The sequence below is a fragment of the Catharus ustulatus genome, chromosome 2 (genome assembly GCF_009819885.2).
Source record: "Catharus ustulatus isolate bCatUst1 chromosome 2, bCatUst1.pri.v2, whole genome shotgun sequence".
Lineage (NCBI taxonomy): Eukaryota > Metazoa > Chordata > Aves > Passeriformes > Turdidae > Catharus > Catharus ustulatus.
In genome coordinates, this window is record NC_046222.1 from 47,854,140 (window position 1) to 47,876,677 (window position 22,538).

Here is a 22,538-nt window from a genome sequence, read left to right on the forward strand (position 1 = left end):
TAATATGAGGAAGGAGTCCTTGATTTCTGTCTCCAAAGGGTGGTGGAGCCCCAGGGAAGATAATGTTGTCATCATGCTGCTAAGCACAGGGGTCCCAGCAGAGTCCACTGTAGAGATCTGTGGGAAAGGATCTTGTAGATAAGGGAGAAACAGAGATATTGTGCCAAGAAATTGCAAAGAGCCACACAGCAGCTCCTCAGGAAGGTCTCTGAGTTTATTCCTAAGAAATGTAGGCGTTCAGGATTACAAAAACTCCAGGCAAATGCAAGAAATATCCATTTCAACCAGCACCCCAAAAGAAGGAAAATCAAATCCCTTTGGGTCAGAAATGTTTCTACCACTGCTCTTTATTTTGTTCAAGTACACCATAAAGGGATTTGCTTCAGGCAGGGAAAGGTGAACATCCAACAAAACCAGTCTTTTGCAATGCTTGCATTATCCATGTACTCTCAGTACTGAAAATCTGGTACAAAGTCAAGGGGTCCAGCTGAACAGGTGCTTGGTGACTTGCTGACATAATTTAATGGGTCACTAGATAATTAATTTTGCTAAGAAATAAATTTTTGTCAGGTTGCTGGTCGTTATTTGAGATTCTTTCTCAGCACTATCACATGCCTGCTGCTAGGTGGTTCCTGTTTGAACTGACATTTCTATGAGTAAATGGTGGGTGGCAGAATAAACTGACCATGGGGGGCGGGAATCTGTTCCTTTGTTATTTGGCTACATAAAAGGGTAGCATTTTGAAAAAGAGGTTGTAGGTTGCTAGAGGTGTGCTCAAGAGGTGGTGCCCAAACCCCGCTCATTAAGTGCATGCTGAGTTGTGTTAGCTGGGTCTTCCTCACTACAGCCCCTTATCTGTGCCAGGATATCCTTCCAAGAGATCCCCAGTACAACTCCCAACACTTCTGGCAAACCACCTTTGCCCCATGCTGCTGTGTCTGATCTCAGCAGCCGCCACGGGCTTGCTGTCCCTCCACTGCACACACCTCAGTTTCTCTCCTCTCTCCAGCCTGTGTGTGCAGTCCCTTCTCAGTCTGGCACCCTGAAGGACTGGGATGTCTTTCATGGTCAAGACAGCACAGAGGAACTGGGTCTTGGGCTGTCTTGGCACATAGCTAAGTGTACAAATGTAAAAAGCAGGAAAAAGTTACTCCCCAAATATGTTTGGGTTCCAGAGAAAATGGAGAGGATGGGAAGAGAGGCAAATTTCAGGTCTTGGTGGCCCACAGGCTGTGAGGTTCCAAACCAAAATGAGACCAGGAGGCATTCACAGTGGGGCTCACCTCTTGGGACCAGTGTGGGGAAGGAACACGATGCTCCTGCTGGCATTTGCCTGGTATGGGCTGGTTGATGTCCTGAGCTGTGCAGGGAATGTTGTCCAGACACCAGAAAAATGGCATTAAAACAACTTCATGGCAAATCTATACATGTCTAGTTTGCGGGGAAAGTGTAAAATAAACCAGATCTAAATCACACCAGGTGTTTTACTGCTAGATAGTTATCATTATGGGTAGAGTATCAGGCAAGGGTGCTCATAAATCATTTGAAGTAGTTTCTATTATTTCAATAGAGATGGAATCTACTGGAAATTCTTTGGATTGACAGCATTTATGCAAAGCCACAAGGAAATTCTATTCAAGATCAGAACATGCAGAGTTTTCAGTTCCTGCCAGGGATTGCAATTGCTGTTGAAACACTTTATTTCCAAACTGCAACCCACGGCCCCCGGTGAGGTCATTCTTCCTTGTGTCGAGACATGTTGCATTGTTGTGCAGCCCATTGTATGTCCTGGGAACAGGTATTTTGCCTGTAGGTCAGCAAAATTCACATGCATGTCTGTAACTTCAGAGACATGAAATAAAAAACATAAGGGCATAAAAACCAAGATTGTTCATGCCCCTTTAGCTATGCAAACCTCCAGTTGACCCAATCAATTGTATTTGCATCTCTTTTTCCTTTTCTGTGGCACTCAGTACACTTCCAGTGCTACCCAGTAATGCCATAGCACTGCCTGCTGATGTGGCAATCACAGCATGATCTCTAAAAATAGCTAAATTAATTGCTATTTTTGCTTTTGCTTATTTGACATGTGCTATCACAGAGTTGTGGCCACAGTCTGGCTTCAGGAATAAAACAGCTTGTGCTCCCTTTGAAATTCCAGAGAGCAAAGGAAGAGATGCAGAAAGTTAAATACTCTTCTAGAGTCTGAATACTCCCCAATTAGGCCTAGAAGTTACTGGTCAGATTTCTGAAATCCACCACTTTCTGGAGAGCATTACATTTCTGTACCACAGCCCAGGACATCTAGTGAGGGCTTGTGCCAGTGGTGGGGGAGGTACTCTCACCTCTCTCTCCTGAGGTTGGATGCAGATGTGGGTTTGAACCCTGCAGTCTAAAGGAATCACTTCAGCAACGTTTCAGTCCTCAGTGGTGTCCTTCACCCTCTGAAAATTATAGTTAAACCCCGAAATAACAAATATTTAGGCTTTTGCTGTCAGCGTTGCTGGGCTTGGCTAGTGCTGGGAATTTACCCAATGTTCAAATTGGTTTTGCAGCACTGACAGCTTACCAAAATAAACTAAAATAATGTACCCAAGCTTTAGATTAATTGAAGTATATCTGCCACAGGAATTTTCCAGCAATTTATCAAGATAAATATAAAATTAATTTAGTTAATCAAAGTGGCCTTTCTGATACAGGAAATGTTCAAGCAAGATCAGGTAGTCCTTACTCTTCAAGCATTCTTCAAGTCAAATACATCTCAAGTATCATCCAAGTGAATTTGGTTCTGCTTCAGATTTGCAGGTTGTGACATCTTATTTCTAATACTCATCTTTTTTCATTGATTACTAAGTGTGCAAAACAGTAACATTTCTTCCTACCTTGCTAACAGGTCCATGTAAAACAATGCATTTTCTGCTGGATTTTAATAATGTTTAATAGCTGGCTATTCTTCAGTGGTCGATTGGATAATTCACCTTTGATGAATGACACTGTTAAATACCAGAACTGTTGGGGGGAAAAAAAAAAAGCGAGAGTTAACTTGCTGAGGAGTAAATTAACTGGTGAATTGTGTGTGAACGAGGTGATGTCACAAGACCATTCAGGCCGAGGACACACAGGTCTGTCCTCCAGAGGCTGTGAAGTGTTCCCTTTGGTTGGTGATTAGCTGGTAGGATGTCTTTGAATGCCAAAACCTTTGATTGCTGATCACGGTTTCCCTACACAGTGATAAAAGGGTTAGATAGGTTTTGGGATGAGATCCAAGAGCTACTTAGGTACTCGATAGGATTTAAACACATGTCAGACACCTACTCAGTTCAGAGCTGTAATAAAGGAAACCCCCATCCAGCTGCCACCCAGCCCTCCAGGCACTGAAATTCACTGTGTGGTTTCCACTATCACCTGCAAGTTCATCCAATCTCCTCTCTCTGGTGTCACTGGAGGGACCAGAGGCGGGGACAAGGGATGTCTCCACATAAACCCATATAACTTCCATATCAACCCCACCTCGGTGCTGGGAAGAACAGGAGAAATACCAGAGGGAGAAAGTGTGGGTGGCACTTTGGCAAGTCAGGCTGTCCCTCCAGGCGAAGCCCCAGCACGACTTTAATCTTTACAACAAGCAGTGGATAAACACAAAAACAAGCTTGGAATCAAGGTTATCCCTCTTGGCTGTGAGGAGGTAAAACTGAGTTATGTAACATTCCCCTTTCATCTCTAATTCCTGTGAAATAATACACAGTAAATGCAGTTCCAGGTTATCAGTTTCATGTGTTTGTGAACAAGTGAAGATGACACTGTCATTGATGCTGCTGTTTTTCCTTACAGGGAGCAAGAAAAGGGAAGGTATTTTTGGTCATCACTTCTCACTTCTGCTGGGTGTGGACACACCTTCCAGCTCTGTGCCAGAAATCACATGTCTTTGGGAGCAGACCCCTTAGGTCTTTGACCCCCAAGGACAGCTGAACCTGCCTCCCACCCCAACATCACAACTGGGTGATTAATTATCTATTTAATTAGCATTTTTTTTCTTTACACTTCTAAATATTTTTGGGCTTGCTTTTTTTTTTTTTTTTTCTCTTTCACTTCAGGACATAGAGTAGAGTTGACTGAATTGCTTGCCTAGACAGTTCTTGTTCCTGAAGCTGTTCAGGCCACTGGAAACCAGAGAGTTGGATGAGAAGTAAAAATCTTTCCTTGAAATTTATTTTATTTTTCACCCACCATAGTGTTACTGCTAAAGAGATCTTTCCCCAATGTGCGTTAATTCTTTTTTGAACCAAACTAATTCTCTCTCATCATCTAATGATTTTGTCTTCTATCAGCCTCTTCTGCTGAAAATACCCCTTTAAACACAAATAATTATAAGCGATGCCAAAATAAAACTTGAGTCCTTAACCCGGGTTTTAAAACATTTACTGGGTATTCTACTTTTTGCTACACTTATTCTGTGTCAATAAAAGTATTATTTTCATTATTCCTCCTGTTGGAACTGTGGGATCAGAGCTGAGTTCAGCCCCATTTAGACAGTGGTGGTGTGAGAGACACGAGTGTTCTGGCTCACTGGACAAGCCTTATCTGCTCTGGGAAACTTTGCAGGCACTGGTGAACTAGTTAAATTTTTACCAGATAAGAAACCAGAAAACTGAGTAAATAACTGAATGTGGCAATTTTTTCTGATAGCCTTTGTTGGATGTTTTCAAACGTTTCTTTTATTATCCTCAACTGAACACACACTGTGTGCCTACCTGGATAATATTTTAATTAAACCCAAGCCATCATCCCTAATTACAGGATTAAATTCTCCCTCCTGTGTCACCCGCATCTGGCTAAAACTGCAAGAGCCATTCCAGGTTCACTGCTGTGAACTTTAGCCCAAGGGACATACAGGGAGTTTTACTTGGGCCACAGGATTCACCAGTTGCTTTTCTTTCCAGACTTTTCACATATGCTAGGTGGCATCAAAGGCTTCTTTCTCGAGGCCATTGTCATGCTTTGTATGATGTCATCATTGTTTAACACTTCCTAAATTTCCCAGATGTCCCAAAGACATCACTGAGATGGGTCACTGGCCTGAGATGTGCATCATGTAAATTATAACAAGGGCATGGTGGTGTAAAATACTGGGAGAAATTAGATTAACCAGGACTCCACTGTGGTTTTGCTAATATAGAAAGGCTGCCCCATGCTGCTCTGGATTGTTAGGAGCAGAACCAGCTGTGCCTCTGGGTCTGAAGGAACTCAAATAGCCTGACTGCCATGGACTGAGAGTCCTGTTGGGCTGGGAGACATTAGGGTGTAAAACCTTTCTGCTTTACTGATCTTGCTGTCCCAAGCTTCTCTGATTTGTGGGCTCATACAAAAATAAATGGCTACCCAACACAACACCCAAAACAGGAGGGAAAAAAGACTCTTGGATTTGTTAAGCCAGAACATTCAAGGGAGCTCTCTGCATTCTCCTCTAAATAATAAAGTTTTTTCTGCAGCCAGCAGCAGAAACTGGAAGAGGCTGAAACAGCTGTGAGAGCATGGCCACACATCAGTGACCATGTGGCCACCTCTTGAGCCTGTGCAGCACCGGGGCACCATCAATGCTGGCAATGGGTGGGCACCTGGAATTCCATACCAATGTGGAGATCTGATACCCGGAGATCTGGCTGCTGTGTGAAATGGGACCTGATGTTGCAAAAAGGGAGTGCAGAAAGCATCTGGGTGGTACTGCAGTGTTTTTAAGGAGTTACACCCTTCCTAAAGGCCTGGCCCAAGCCTGCTTGGAATCAACAGGGATTTGCTGAGTGACAGTGAGGAGCTTTGGATCTGACTCTGAAATATCTGCAAGCTTGCAGAAAGGGCCAACCTGATGTTCACAGCACCAGTGGGTGTGGGGAGGCTGAAGTGCAAATTCTGGCATTGATGGGTGTCCCGGTGGCTCAGGCAGGTGGTAGCCAGTGGTGACAAGGTGCAGGGAGGGGCACTCCTGTCCCTACGCCTCTTGCCAGGGATGAAACAGGGTGCTGACTGGGCCTTTGCTGGGACTTGATGGCTGAGTCAGGGCTCTGCAAGAACCTCTCCCTGCCTTTCCCTCCCACGGACCCACCTGGCCATTGCTTTGTGTGTCAGTCACAGTGCTGGGTGCTTCCTTCTGGAGAAGTCCACCTGAGCCACCCGGCTCTGCATGCATGCTGTCAGGGGTGCAGGGACAAGTGGGTGGGAAACTGCAGAAATGCTATTTGCACCCCACCCCCATCTTTTTTTGTGAAGCCAATTTTCAGCTTCTGTGGAAGTTCACCTTTACATGCCCAAGCTGAGAAATACAAGGCTGACAATAGAGGGCTGTTCAGGAAAAGGGGTGTACACCTTGCCTCTGGCAGGGGAAAGGCTGCCACACCAGCCCTCACTGCAGCCCATGCAGTGTCCCCACAAGGAAGTTTGCTGAGGTGGAGATGGTCTCTGCCCACGGGCACACCTCAGGGGACAGCAGTGGCCAGTGTGGTGTAGGATCTCATCCTGACAGTCCCTCTGGCTTCAGAGGCCGTGCTCTCTGAGAGCACAGCTGTGCTAAGGCACATGGAGGACAGGGAGGTGATTTGAAACAGCCAGCACAGCTTCACCAAGGGCAAGTCCTGCCTGACCAGCCCAGAGGCCTTCTGTGATGGGATGACTACAGCAGTGGACAAGGAAAGGGCTACAGGTGTTCTTTACCTGCATTTCTATAAGGCCTTTGGCACAGTCCACTGACAACATCCTTCTCTCTGAAACTGAGAGATGGATTTAATGGGTATGCTGTTCAGTAGATGATTAATAGATTGGGATGGTCATATCCAGAAAAATGAGTGGTCAATGGCTGAATGTCTCAGTAGAGAGTGGTAAAAAGTGGTGTCCCTCAGGGACCACTCCCATATTGGGACCAGAATGTTTAATATCCCCTTTCCTCTGCTGCGGCAGGCAGTTTCAAACCATATAGCCTTTAATCTGAGCCACTGAAATTATCTCAGTTGGTTAGAACACAGTGCTAATAACACCAAGGTGGTGTGTTTGATCCCCATAGGGGCCATTCACCTAAGAGATGGACTCCGTGGTCTTTGTAGGTCTCTTCCAGCTCAGAATATCTCCATCAGTAATATCAGACCTACACAGTGGGATCAAGTGCACCCTCAAAAAGTTTTCAAATGAGACATTTGAGGGATGTGGACAAGCTCAAGAAGTGAGCCCATGGGAACCTCACAAGGTTCAACAAAGCCAAATGCAAGGTGCTGCACCTGGGTCAGAGCAACCTTAAGTATCAATATGATGAAGGGATTGAGAGCAGCCCTGCAGAGGACTTGGTGGTGCTGGTGGGTGAGAGGCTGTCAATGTGCACTCACAGCCCAGAAAGCCAAATATGTCCTAGGCTACATCCAGTGGTGGGCAGCAGGGCCAGGGAGGGGATTCTGCTCTACTGAGACCCTACCTGCAGTGCTGCATCCAGCTCTGAAGTTTTCAGAAGAGCAAAGGTGTGGACTTCTTGGAGTGGGTCCAGAGAAGGGCCAAAAATGATCAGAGGAATGAGAGAATTAAGGCTGTTCAGGCTGAAGAAAGGTCTCTCCAAGGAGACCTTTTTGCAGCTTTTTAGTATTTAAAAGGGGCTTATAAGCAAGATGGTGATGAACTTTTTAGCAGGGCCTGCTACAATAGGACAAGGGAATAGTTTTAAACTAAAGGAGGGCAGATTCAGACTAGATAGATATAAGGATAACATTTTTTCACAATGAGGGTGGTGAAACACTGGAAGATGTCACATTGGATGGGACTCTGAGCAACCTGATTTAGATGAAGATACTCCCTCTCATTGCAAGGGGGCTGTACTAGATGACCCCTCAAGGTCTCTTCCAACCCAAACTATTTTATGATTCTATGAAATAGATTTATTTCACAGGATTGTAATACAGCTTTGGCTCAGTAAGGGGAATACAGATAACAGTGGCAATAGAAAAACAGATCAGGCAGTTAGGAGCAGAGGGCTGCCTTGTGTTGGCTATGGCAGTGCTTTCCAGCACATTCTGGCAGGGCAAGGGTGGGTGAGTCACTGAGCTGACACAACACACACCATGAAATGGGCTGGAGAGCCAAAGCAACTCTAAGTTGGCAGCAAAGAGCTCATGGCTGCAGCACCTGGCATAGGGAAGGCAGCCTGACTGTGCAAAAGGAGGAGAGCAGGTCCAGACCATCCCACAGCTGGTCTCACTTGCTTTTAGATCTTTGGCATGCAGGGTTGCTGGGCCAGCCTAAGTCAATGGAAAAACAGAGTCAAAGTTGCAATGGGGCTGCACTGAAAGGAAGAGAGAAGGATGGAGGAGGGTGTGCAGTGGTGCTGGAGTCAAGGGCCATGGTGCCTAATAGGAAGAGTCCAGCAGCCAGTACTGCTGCACTTTCAGGCAGTCAGGGTTCCTGCTTATCTGAAAGGACAGCAAGTCAAGAAGATGGGAGGAGATGCAGGGAAGTTGCAGAGCTTTTCCAGAGGCTCTGATTAATCGTTTGGCATCAAAACCATTTTAAGCAATCTCTGCCCCAGGCATAACAAAGGAGATATCACAGGGTGGGGAACTGCAGCAGGGATGGGCAGAGACAACTGAGCCAGCTGCCATCAGAGAAAACTGGCTGAACTACCACAGGAGGATGATGGTGCAAGTACAGTACAAACCGGTCACCAGTAAGTCAGAGATTTAGAGGGCTAGGGAGACCCTCTCCCAGAGGGATGGCTGCAGGGCAGGAGCAAGGGCAAGCATAGTGTCTGGGGGCAATTGTGCTTTGCAGTTCAGAGCTGTCCCAGCCAGTTTGGGGAGGCACAGGAAGTTGGAAACCAAGAAAAGCAGCTCAGCTTTTCCCTGCAGAAAGGGTTAACTGCAACCCTACTAAATACAGCTGCCTCCTCCGCTGAGGCTGCAGAATGCAGCAGGCTGGGGGAAGCTGACTTGGAGAAAGAAGTCACTAAAGCTGTCATTTGATTGTGATGCCATCTACTAGGAATAATTTAAAGAGGGCACTGAAACTGTCAGGGACTGTACCTTGGCAGTAACAGAAGTTAGGGATACATCAGAGGAGAGTGTTCATAATGAGGGTTGTACATAGAATGAGAAGAAATATTTCAGCCAAACACATCAGTCACAACTGGTCTTGACTGCTGAGATGATCAATAGCTTAGTGCTAGTGAAGCCTTGGATCAGTTCTGGCTCCTTGATTTACAGCCACCCTTGGTACAGATTGGACAGGGACTGCCACATTTGTTCCCAACCCATCTGGCTGCCAGGACACCACAGCAACCGGGCAGCGTTGCCAGCCTGCACCTTACCAGGTCCTGCTACCACACAGGAAATGTCCAGCCAACCCAAATCCATGGCCACACACAGAGTTGTGCTGGCCTACAAAGGACCACAGACAACCGATTTCCTCACTGAAAATTTTTCCCACTTACCCATGATGAAAAGAAAAACAGTTTTTTCTAGAGTGTCAGTTCTATGACTAACTTCTGGAATAGAATTCACTGTTTGAAAACTAGCGAGCAGAAAAACCACAGAGAGCTATCATCATATCCCTATTTGGGGTTTCGCAGGCCTGCATTTTTATCATAGACCAAGAAAAACTACCCCTCCTTCATTTGAGGAAAACATATCTACCTCAAGGTGCTTCACAGGTTTATTGGCATACAGCACAAGGCTATTTCAAATTGATCACTAAAGAGGTAAGACACAATCAAGCATAATTATTAACGGATTTCCATTCATATTCACTGTATGTATAGTATCTGATCTACAGCTGTTCCTGATGAAAATCAAGTCTCAAGTTGTTCCATTAAACATAGCCCTGGAAGAGAAGTAGGTGTATCTCTACACCCTGGAACCACCACTCTGCTTGTGCCCCTGAGCAGAACTGGGGGGTGATCCAGTGAGGTACAGCCTGAGCACCCACATTCCTGACCCTAAGGGAACAGCTTCCTTAAATTTGCAGAGAGAAGAATATGCACTAATATACTGTAGTTGTATGTACTTTTTCCTCGAGCTTGCTGGTAGACACATTCAGAAGACTAGCAGCAATTTCTTTTCACAACAGTGATTAAAAAAGAAAATGTGCTGTGAAGGCAGGAAAGATCAGGAGTGTGCCAGTGGAAGAGAATAGATAAATGACAGGGCTCAGCTCAGGCCCTCATGCAGGGACAGAGCTGACTCTAGGTATTTTCTCTCTCCTGTTGCTTGTGCCTGCTCCCCTTTAGGTTTTACTAGTCACAAATAAATCAACCAAACCACCCAAGCTCTATTACAGCATGGACATACAGAGAGCTGTGCCAGCACCTATAAGAAGTGTGATACAACAGCATGAGGAAAAGGGCACTCTGCAATATCTGCTCCTAAGGATACCTGCTCTTTGTTCTACACCTTGGAAAAGTAGTCCCATTATACAGAAACAGTGAGGCTAATCCACTTGTAAAAAGACAACAAACACCCAAAACTTAGGTCTACCAAGGTCAGTGTATGCATAGGGGTGAGAAGTGGCCCAAAACAGAAAGCACACAAGACAATATAGCTGTTTTGCGCTGCACCCACCTCTGACTTCCAGGTTCCCCTGCTTTCACAAGTACACCCCTCCCACAGCCACATACTGCCACACACTCAGTTACCTGTGTATCTCCATAACAGTATGGACAACAGAATTAGGGCATCAGTGCCCTGGATGGGAATGGGGAATGAGGAATGTCTAGGGGTTATGTGCACTTTGGATGCAGAGTCTCTACTTGTAGAAAAGTTTTTTGTAAGCTCCTACTTAAAATCTTGCCTAGCATTCACATATAGACTCTCACTTCACTAAGAAAGGTAAAAGTGTTCGCCTTTTATTCAGAAGACTTGCTCCATTTCCAGTAATACTTTTCCATGTCCTTGAAACCAGACAGACTCTAGTCTCGTAACAGCACCATCAGTCTACTACCAAAAAAGCAAACAAATCAAAGCCAAAAAAGTTCCACGATGTGATACAGTATAAAGAAACAAATACAGCTAATACATTAGAGAAATAAACATCTACATAAACATACGTAAGTAGCTATAAAACTGGCAGTATGCAAATAAGAGGATCGGCAAGATTACCAGGTCTGCTAGATGTTTAAACAAGTCTACATAGGCCGTAACTATATTCTTGTGCTGTTTTCAGGCATGTGTTTGCACTCAGAATCTAGCTACCTCAATTATCCACACTAGTGGGCTTTCATTCAATTCCCCTACAGCCAGCAGTGTGTATGCAAGCGTCTCAAGCTACCTGCCCAGACTCAAGCAGCACTTGCAAAGCTGTGAAGATGTATGTAGCCTATTGCTGTCTCGTCCCTATGAATATGGTATTACAGGATTCATCTGCATATGCCTGGTTAAGAAATAAAACACAGTCAGTTGTGTACTATAACATCTTAAGTAACATGGAATCTTAGATTTTAGAAAAATATTTTAATCATCAGTTCACAAGTAAAAACTATCACTATTACAAAACATCTTGTAATACTAGAATAGCTAGCTTGAAAGAGTTTTGTTCTTATTGCTGTCGCATTTAGTTTTCAGCTGTGTCAGCATGAAGGTAGCAGTGGGCTTCCCACTTGTCATAGTCAGCTTGTAAGGCTACTCATAGGAAAGTACATCTTCCTATTTAATCCTCATGCAATTTTCACATGTTTAAGCTGCCCTGACTTTTCCCAGACGTGTACATACTCAACATCTGACACTATGCATCAAAATCTTACCCAACTTTGTTTCATACAACAGATTTCATTTTCAGCCTTTAAATAAAACATTCACTCCAAAAAGAGTGAACATCAGCATTGACACCCCCTTAGCTACTTGAAAACCCTATAACTGTGTTCTGGCAGCTATCAGATATTAACTCATTCATTTCATTTTGTTTGGTTTCTTCCTTATTCTCATGGTTGGGTTGTTGTTTCGAATTTCCAGCTTTTTTAGACCTTCTGAGGAAAAACTTTGTCAGTAAGTAACATAATTCAGCCACATTTAAAAGAATGCAAATGCTGGACACAGCAATCATGAAAATAGTGAACACCGTCTTTTCAGTAGGTCGGGAAACAAAGCAGTCTACAGTGTTGGGGCAGGGCCAGGCATTACACTTCATTAAGCGAGGCATTCGGAACCCATCGTACATGAAATAAAACGCGTACATGAAGACAGCTTCAAAGATCAGCCTGAAAAAGATGCTGCTGGTGTATGTCCACCACAAGGAGCCCTCAATACGAAACCTCTGTTTCCTGATTTCTTCGATGTCCTTGAATTCACATTTCTGGTCCCCTTTTCTGAACTGCCTTTTCTTCTCATGCCTCCTGTAAGCCACATGCATGGCCACCAGCAGTGCAGGTGTGGAGACAAAAATCAGCTGCAGGGCCCAGAGTCTGATGTGAGAGATGGGGAAAAAGTGATCATAGCAAACATTTCTGCACCCAGGCTGAAGCGTGTTGCAGACAAAGTCATCTTGTTCATCTCCCCAGACTCTCTCCGCAGCCACAACCAGGATCATGATACGGAAGATGAAGAGGACTGTGAGCCATATCTTCCCGATACTGGTGGAGTGTTTATTTACACCTCCCAAAATAGTATGCAGAGCTCCCCAATCCATTGTCTCGTTTCAATCCTCTGCCCTAAGACAAGACAAATAAACAAAACTAAGATTAATAAAGACAGGAAACAAATATCAGCAAGCATGTAGTTTAAAGTAAAGGCAGTATCATAATTACCACAGCCAGTGGTGCAATGTTTTGTGGACACAGTGGGCTTCCCTACAACTAGTCACAAATGACAATCTAATCATACATCAGCAGGTAATGTTTCATACTGGATTACACACATGACACCACACTCATTTCACTCCTAAGTGTATTTGCCAATGTCACATTAAATAAGAAAGATAGATGGGAAAATCATGAACACAGTCTTAAATGAAAAGACACAACTTCTAGTAGCTTGATAACAGTAACAAAATAATAGACAATATCAGCCAAAAGAAAGGTAGATGTTATGTTACAAATAATGTGTTAGATAGAATTCCTATATAAGCCACAGCCAATTGGTTTATCTTAAGAGTGCAAATAATGATTTGAATACACTCCAGCAATAAAGACAGACCTTGAATAACTGCTGCTGATACTCTGCACCTTCCACGAGAAGGTTTAGATAACCTCCGTTCATCAGTTTAAAAAGTGTGACTGTATTCTTAGTCAAAGCCAACTCCACACTAGCTTGAAGCAATGCAGGTAAAATCTTTGTCATTATCCAGCTAGAGTTGGACATTTAAAATCACTGCTTAAGATTCTTACCAAAACTGCTTTTCTTTCTACTAACTACAAAAAGGGCCTAGGGTAACTGGATAAAGACTCCTTCATTGTGAATGCTTGTCAGGTTGGGGTTTTTCCCCCCCCATAACACAGACTTCATTAGTCCTAGATTAGGGGAGCTATTTCAGAGGCTGGGAGAGCGCTACAGTCAACATTTGAAGAGTTCAGACAGGCCAGCAGTAGCTCAGACTTTTTCAACAGAAGAATATCGTTTCCAGGAGGTGAGTTTGAAAGTACTATGACTATTGAATTAAGGATTTCATCTTTCGGTCTCCTCTGGAGCACCACAATTGTCTGGGATTTCACAGTTTCCACAAACAGCTCTTCACAGAGAGCATTCAGAGGCATTTCAGCCCATCTCCCTCCACTTCAGATGGATTTACACAAAGTTAGTTTGCAAGCTACTGTGTATTCAAGAAACTGGCATTTCTTGTGCCTATCAGCCAGGACCCTCTAAGAGGGCTCACAGACCTCTTGGCTACAAAATTGCTCATGAAGGCTATTTCACAACTTGGTTAATTTGTATTTATCTATCTCAGAGCCCATATATCTTTTGCATTTACAGTACAAAGTACCAATAAGCAAAATTATCTTTTCAAAGTTGCTTTAAAGAGCAGCTACTGGCAAAAAGGTCATCATATCAATCACAAGATTTTCCTGACTCTGAAATGGATCACTGCATGAGGAAGAAAATGATGACACTATTTTGTAGTTGTCTTCCACGTCACACCCTCATTTTGAGTAATGTGAAAAATCTTCCTGTTTACAGTGAGTTACATATAATCAGTAAGCCACATACTTTGACTGAGTATCAAAGTACACAACAGCTCACAGAAAATGAGGACACTTAATTGTTATGCAACATAATGGTATCTTTTCCTCGAGTTACTGAGATTTAAATGCAATCTGCCTTCACTAGTTCTATAAACTACATTTCCCTCAGATGTTGCTGATTGACCGTGTGGGGTTACACTCCAAGAGTTGAAAACCAAGGGGAAGATTGAAGATCTCCTTCAGGTAGGAGAAAACTTTTCCTGAGCCTCCTTCAGGATGCACAATCTATGTGGTCTATTTCCACTGTATGTGACTGAAAACAGTCCTGAAACAGACTCAGCTTGCTATCCTGCTAGGTTATTTTTTCCAAGAAGATTTTTTTTTTCCACTAGCATACAGTTACAGAGAGTGTCTGTAGGTTAACAAACCTATGAGGACACAGTAAAGACCCTTAATACCAGAGATCCTTAGTAAACATGTAAGTTGTATTTTTAACTGTTTCCACTCTTTTTTTCTGTCATTTGATTGATGAAAATTCTTTCAGAATTTGCCTTGGCAATTATTGCATTGTTAAACAGAGGGACAGTTACAACTTTTTTGCATTCTCTCTTACTATTACACATATATGGCAATTACAGTACTTATAAAATGACTACAATTAAGTATTATTACTAGAAACAGTTAGGAACATTTGAAAATAAATCCTGTAGAAGACTGGCACCACACAAAATGCGGTATTACACACATTAGCCACTTACCCTGTAACTCCACCAGAGTCCTTACTTTCTTCCTAGTCATTCCACCTTCTCCCTGCCTGTAAACCGTCTTCTTAGAGTGAAAAGGCTATGTAACTAAACTTGTGTACCTGCTCCTCATAAACACTATTTCTTAACTTCACATCTCACTGCACACTGATAGCACTGCCATTTTGTTATAACTTCACATGGATTTGTTTCCTCCTCTCCGTGCAGAAGGGGATTCAAAATACAAGTTCCCCAGCGTGAATTTAGCTGAAGAAGCTCCCCTAATCCTGTTTTCTCCTAAGGTCACACTACCGTTCATCTCCTGTGACCTTTGTAAAGGCAACTTGTCTATAAGTTCTTCCCAGGACTAGTATGTTTTGGTTTGTTTTTTTAAAAACCTGATCTATTTTATCAATCTGCTTAACAGCACAGACCCACAGATTACCTGAAAAGGACAGCTTCATTTTTAAAAGAAACCCAAAAAACCACAAACAACAAAACAAAAACCTCAGGCTACAAACTGCAAAGCATGGGTAATGAGCAGTCAGTGGGAAAGAGGGGTTGGCAAAGCTTTAATGCCGAAGATAATACACACTCCTCTTCATCTGATTTGCTCCATCTTCTCTCAGAGCCAAAAAACTGTGCTTCATTTCTAGCAAAGACATGTCTGTATCTGGATCAAGAAAGAAGAAGCCACCACACTTTGAAAAGGCAGTCTTTTGCCCAGAGTTTTCTGGTGACATCTTCTCTCCTTTCCAAAAAAGCCTTTGTCTTTCGTATCTGCCCAAACACTCCTCCTTTCACCCTTCCCACGTACCTCACCAAATCTTCCAGCTCTCTTCAGCTCCTCCTGCCACCATCCACTGTTCTTCCCACTGCTTGCTGAGCAAGTCACCAACCTTTGCCCCTTCTTGCTCACAGCCTCAGGCTTATTTTGGTGTTGGTGGAGAGTCATATGACTTCTGGACTACTTGAGTGCTACAGGCACTGATCACACACAAGTCTCACTATCTTCTCCCTGAAAGGTGGCACATCTAAGACTGTAGCGCCATATCCAGGCAGCCTGAATGCCATCCAAATACTTGGGCCACAGCGTTTCCTACTAGCTGGCTTTAAACAGTTCTCAATGCAACTTAAGGGAGCCAATGAAGGCAATTCAGACACTGCCAAAGTGTCCACTCCTCTCCAACAGACACAGTGATCCAAGCAGAATTTAAGTTAGCCAAGTTTGGCTCTTTACACTACTAAAGCTACCAGTGCAGATCACTCCAACATAACACTCCAGCGCTACCTGTAGTGATGTGATGGCTCATTTGCTCTTTACTCACTCAAAAGCTAGGACCTTGATCAGAGGTTATCTTCCTTTCAAAAACTTGCTTTCCTTTTCACTAGCAAGTAAAACATTAACTGTCCTGCTGAATAAAGGAGAAGAAAGGAAAATTACATCTCTCTAATGGGTTGGTAAGTCCTATTTTTATAGAGCCAGTCCAGATACTATTTCAATGTGAGTAAATCCTGCCAAATGCTTACAGAAATAACAGTATGTAGACAGCCTGTTATCTAGTTTGCAGCATGTTATCTAGTTTGCTGGTACAGAACACTACAAGAACATATTACAGACATGAAAGCTTAGGTGGACTTTGGAGAAAAAATGTAAAGTAGGAAGGAGGACAGGGATTGGTTATAAAGGAAGAAACGGGGAAGAACAGAAGACAGTTGAAGTTAGCAAGGTTGAATAACTATGCATTTAGAATAATTTCTAACAGGGGTGCGTATTAAGTATTAAATTCTCCTTCACAAAAATTGCAACTGGGCATGAAAATAAGCTTTGCCAAGCCTCCATATAGATATCTGTTCTATTAACAGCAGCACCTTCTGTTTAATTTCAACAATTAGAGGACCACAGTGAGATATGGTTGGTACAGTTAACAATTAAAAACAACCATAAAAGCTCACCATGCTTGACTGAAAAGTTAAGTTACAAGGGAAACAGTTCTGTATGATCACACAACATAGCCACATAAGCAGGTGTTTCATTTGGGGGTTGTTTTTTTGGTTGGTTTGTGGTTTTTTTTCCACTAGTAAACTAGACAGCAGCAAGGCAGGAACTACAGCTTAACTCCTTCTGTAGTTCTACAGCTTATGGGCAGTATTTTGAGCTCTGTGCTGCCATGGCTAGACTGCCTTCTAGTTTAAAGCTAGCTCCTGTAAGCCTACATTAAACCACAATCACAGCACAGTGCATACACCCAGTGAAAATCCCTGCTTTTCACAACACCAAGGACAATCATCACTGAGTTCCCCTGTTTATGAGTACAGCTGGCTTGTTAACAGACACCATTTTCCTTTGTTAAAGACTGTTATACTGGAAAATCACTACTCAGTGGCTAAATACACAGCTGAAGTACAGTGAGGTGTAAAACAACAGAAAATACACCTCTGCCACATACATATATGGTGCTTGTGCTATAGGATATTATCAAGCAAAAAAAGTCATAAGCAAGTATTACAATATCTGTTTATGCTACAGTAACATCAGTCCCATTCAAGAAGAAGCCCACAGACCCCCAATTTATGCATAAATTCAGACAAATATTATACCCTTCTCACCTTCAATTTGGATACCAATTTATTTAATGTACTGGATCTACACAGAAATTCAGAGGGGAGGGTGTTCGTAATGACTCCACTTTTATCAGAATTTTAGTATACCAGGAGTTCCAGTTTGGTGTGACATTCCACCACTTTCAGCAATGCCTCCAGATACTGATAAAAGACCAGTAGACTGCCAAGACAGAAGTCACTTTATCCCATGTGGGAACGTGTTAACCAAGATAATTTTTAAGCAAAAAAGCTCTGGTCTAAGTGTCCCTGCCTACCCTCCAAGCTGAGGACAAAGGTAACTCACATACCTGCGAGTGGTAGTTTACTGCTGAACTTTTGCCATAGAAAAGCTTCAGAACATCTAAACTACCAGATGTAAAATCATCACCAAAATTATTTTATGACCCAACTTAGCACAAGAAGTACTGCTGCATGTTGAGGTCCAACATGCATTCAAGTGTGCTGCTGAGACAATGTTCCCTTCAGGTGTTGATCTCAACAGCTGCACTGGAGCAGTGGTTCATAGGGGGAGCTGATAACCAGCATCGACGTATCTTAGATCTGCATAATGCTGTGTCACTACTCAGATTTGAGGAACACTCTGGGTCTGGGTTTCAGCAGTTTTGCATCAGCATGCCTCCATCCTGCCAACCTGGCATCTAGTTTACAGCAAGCACTTGATTGCCAGTGTGTAGATCTTGTTATTCCTATTGCTGAGTTAGTTTTGGTGCTGTACCACAAGAACAGCAGCACTGTCAAGGCTGAAGCAAGGAAGCTTCTAATAAATACAGATTAACATCTTCCAAAGTACAGCACCCTTTTATTTCACCAAGAAAGGCTAGTACACAGGGTACATCAGTCACTTGCTAACTTGCTCAGACTTCCTACCTAATTTGTCAGTCTACTCCATGCCTCAGTTTCCCAGACACTAAACTAGAGATAACAAAAATCTCACCATCTCACAGGGCTGTTCTCCTGAAATGCTCCACTGCAATTACAAGCTTCACAGGCTAAATAGACCAAGACAGATAAGTAACAGTTCAAAGCTGTAAGCACAGAGCTTGAATTTAATTATCCAGGATATTTCTGACACCTGAAAAAGAATGCAGCTCCCTACATTGCTATTTAACACAGAGTTCAAAATGCAAGAAGACAAAGCTTTGAACTTGGACCTTAGCAAGTAAAATCCTTTAATAGGTAGCTTCCAGCTATTTTAATTTTACAGCAGTATATTAAAAACTTCAAGGACTATGCAGCTAGAAGACTCTGGAATATCAACAACTCTACTTCTTTCCTGAAAAGCTGAAAAAGATCAAAGGAGCAGCCTAACCATCACAAAAGCCTGTGCAATTCTTTCTAGTAGCTCTTAAACTTTGTTCTGAACACCTATCTTGAGATCAGAGTGGAAACTGGAGAGGAGAAGAGCCATGACAGAGAGATTACAGTATATCTGATTTGACACAAGAACAGGCAAAGACTAATCGGGAACAGGAAACCTCTGACAGTTGCAGGTCTGAACACTGCAAGCTTTGTTCTTTCCTTCTACTCAAGTTTAGGAAAACAGGAGACATTCTTCGCTCTAATTAAATCCAGCATGAAATCCAGAGAAACCCAACAGATTAGGACCCAATTTGTATGTAGTTAAATGTTATTAAAAAATTATGCTACTTAAATATCAAGAGCATTTAAGGGTTCAGTTTCTGCCCACAATGATATCCTTATGACTGTCCCATATTCATGCCCTCACATAAGTTTTAAGTAATTTTCCAAGGATGCTTAGAAACATCCATACCTATTTCACCAGCCTGCAAGTAAAACTGGAGATTACTATCCTCCAGAACATATCTACACAAAATTCATTCTATTTGTACAAAACAGGAAATCAGAGATCACACTTGAAGGCATAACAAGACAGCAAAAGTCCTATTAAAGTTTAGCCTGTCTCAGCCATTTTCCCCTGTAAACCTTTCCTTCAGAGTGTGCTTAAAGCTTCTTAATTTGGAAGAAAGCTGAATTCCTGAGGACTGTGCCACCGCTGATACAAGTGTCCTCTTTCCCATATCTTAAAGAAAGTTTTAGAGATACTGTGCCCTGCTTCTGGTCATCAAAATAACTTTTTAGCTATGACTTTTTAATGTTACTTTGTATTTTTTTAAAAGCCTGTTACCTAATTCCTATTTCCATCCTCCTACACCTGAGCAAATGTCTACATCCCCTCTACAAGTCTCTCCCTTCCTCTACAATTAACAAGCCTCTGTCTTCTTTCACACACAGAACTCATACCCTTTTCGAAACACTAATTAAACTTATAAACACACTAGCATTTTACACTGCACTGCAGCTTTCCCTTGAGCATGTATTTTGTTATTTCATTCATCAAGAGTAAAATCAAAAGCAACTTTTTCCTTTTTAGAACTCTATTACAGGAAGAAAGGCAGGTGTGTGATAAGGAATAGAATTAGTTTCAACATTCTTTTATCAGCTAATAGGAGATGTGCTTCTCTTTTTCCACATTCTCGGTGTTTTGATAGCATATTATCTCACCTCATATCATCACTTCAAGCTTTTCCTTACACAAACTGATGTTGAGCCAGGCAAGAGTCACAGTTCTCCTTTCAGATACCTCATCAGTCATCATTAAGTAACAATTAAAATCAGCAAGGAACAGAACAAGGGAAAACATCAAAAGAAAAAACAGCTTCAACCCATGCTCCTATTTCATGCAATATCTGGGACCACTGATTTCATTAGAACTGTTCACAAGAAACAACTTGTAAAAGCATCCTCTTTACTCACAAATACCCACGAGGTTATGCAGTGACTGCTATGAACTTATACATGTAACCCAAAGTGCTGTTATTTTTCCAGCTGCTAAGATACACATTTTTCTATATACAATTACTTCTTTTCCCCACAAAATAAATGAGGCTGCCCAAAGGGATGCACAACAGCAACACCGTCAGAGGCCTCAGAGGCCCAGCTTCAGCAGATTGAGAGAACTTGCCCTGTCAGGACAGAATTAGTTTCTCCAGAGAAGCATGCTAATTCACGGGGTTTTACCGTTCCATTTTTAAGCTCTGAGACATGTAATCCTACCAATAACGAGACTGACAGTCCCTGGGACCATCTGAAGTCTCCTAGAAAGCCTAACACATGTAGCACAGATGTAATGTCATGGCTCTGGAAACGTGCTGAAAAGCCCACCAGAAAATTTACCTAGCAATGCCTAGTTGACACATGGAAGCACCACCTTGTTCCAGGTTGAGGCTCGTTCCACCATTGCCTTGTTCTCTGAGAGATCTAACCCAATCACATGCACATCCTTTTGCCAACTGTCTTTTCTTTGGGGCTCTTCAAAGGATGTAGCTGGCAAGTAGGGTTGCCAGGCTGAGCAGCAGAGGCCAAGAAACATTAAAAATTACATAACTCCTTTAACAAAATTAATGATGAAAATATATTTTATTCTGCTTTTGACTCAGTGTACACACATACGCTGTGTTGATCCAAAACCAAATCTAGACCCAAACCCTCACAGTATTTCATACAGGACACAGCCATTAACCATCAAAGTTATAAAATCTGGGTTTAAAAGAGCATTCTTAAGACAAAAGGCCACTTCCTTCTTGCAACCCTTTGCCTGTTGTCTCACGAGTATTTCCAGGCTATATGGTGAAAACAAATGGAGCACAAGACAAGGAAATAATTTCCTTTGTTGAGAGCAGAGGAGAGATTCTCCAATACGAGAAACTGTGAAAGTAACACCCAATCTAAGAAAGCCTGATGAGGGAAAAGCCAGTCATGTCCAGAACATGCCCAGCTACTAGCTAGTGCCAGGAGCTAAACAAGCTCCTGCCCTTACTCCAACACGTCCCTTGTGTTTTATTTAAGGCCTTAAGTACTCATTCTTTGTGCGATCTTATCCAGCCCCGATACTCAGAAATACATTTATTTCTGACTCACACCTAATTTCCTATTCCCCCTGTAATTCTAAGGAATGTTTCCAGTGCGTGATCAGACACTCACAGGACCTGTCAGTTTTACTGATGCAAGCTGTTTACCTTCCCGCAGCTCTCCTAAACATCTGTAGGCGTGTCGCAAGTTACCTGTAATTGCAGGAACCTTGATTTTGCTCGGTGTCGTGGCTCGTCGTACGTACCTCACATAACGCGCTTACAGAGAGCTGCTGGCAGGCGAATAAAGATTGCTGTAAGTCAACAGAGACACGGAGCATTCCCAACCAAAACTGCTCGCGGGGTTTGAGCGCTCCCCGTGACGCTCGAGCTGGTGACGGGAAGCGGAGAGCGCCCATGCGGAGCAGGGCGAATCCTGCCGGGGCAGGGCGGGCAGCACTCACGGCGGCTCCGCGCCCAGCCCCGCTCCCTCCCGGCGGGCAGCGCCACCAGAGCTCTGGGCTGCGCTGCCGCGGCCCCGCGCTGGAGCGCAACAAGTGCGGCCTCAGCTGCCCCGGGGCACCTGGCCCGCCGCACCCCTTCCCTTCCTTCCGTCCGCCCGGCCTGCCTTTCCTTCCTCCCTCCCTGCCGCGCCCCTCACCTGCCCCAGCGGCGGCCGCTGCTGAGGGGCGGTCACCCCGCCGGCAGCTCCCGGCGCCGCGGCCGGGCTGCGCCGATCAACGTGGCTCCACCGGTGGCTGCGGAGCGGGCGGCCCCGGCCTCACCGCCCCAGAGCTTTAAGATCCTCCCTGTTCACCTGCCGCCGCTTTTAACCCGCCCCTGGCCCGTCCCCGCCCGCGCCCCGCTGCTCCGGCCGCCCGCGGAGGCGGCGGTGGGACCCGGGGCGGGGCCCGGCCCAGCGCCCATCCCCGCCGCTGTGCCCCGCCGAGGGGGCCGCGGCCGGCGGGGCTTCCAAGGTGAGCAGGAGGAACCAAAATTAGGCGTGGGAAGGGCTTGTGCCCGCCCCGGGGCCGCTTCCCGCCGCCAAGGAGCTGATTTGGGGTTGCAGGGGGAGACCCTGAGGGGAAGGGAGATCAAGGTAACAGCAGATATGGTGGGGGGTTTTTCAGGGGAAGCGCATATCTGTTTAAGATAACAGGGTCGTGATTCCAT

The 22,538-nt window shown here is 43.9% G+C and overlaps 1 protein-coding gene across 10 annotated transcripts; it reads right to left on the reverse strand.

Moving 5' to 3' along the window:
- Positions 1–10,843: 10,843 nt before the first annotated feature.
- On the reverse strand, positions 10,844–22,170 carry LOC116992617 (gap junction beta-6 protein). Of its 10 annotated transcripts, none has more exons than XM_033052419.2 (4): positions 22,027–22,170; positions 21,579–21,655; positions 14,887–14,942; positions 10,844–12,661 (listed from the first exon to the last, which is right to left on the reverse strand). In XM_033052419.2, the coding sequence occupies exon 4, from the start codon at positions 12,637–12,639 to the stop codon at positions 11,848–11,850; it is 792 nt and encodes a 263-aa protein (XP_032908310.1). In that variant the 5' UTR covers positions 12,640–12,661; positions 14,887–14,942; positions 21,579–21,655; positions 22,027–22,170; the 3' UTR covers positions 10,844–11,847. The 10 variants fall into 10 exon arrangements, with proteins under 10 accessions (XP_032908310.1, XP_032908306.1, XP_032908314.1 ...); XM_033052415.2 differs by having other exon boundaries at positions 21,579–21,658; XM_033052423.2 differs by lacking the exon at positions 14,887–14,942 and having other exon boundaries at positions 21,632–21,658.
- Between the last annotated feature and the right edge of the window lie 368 nt (positions 22,171–22,538).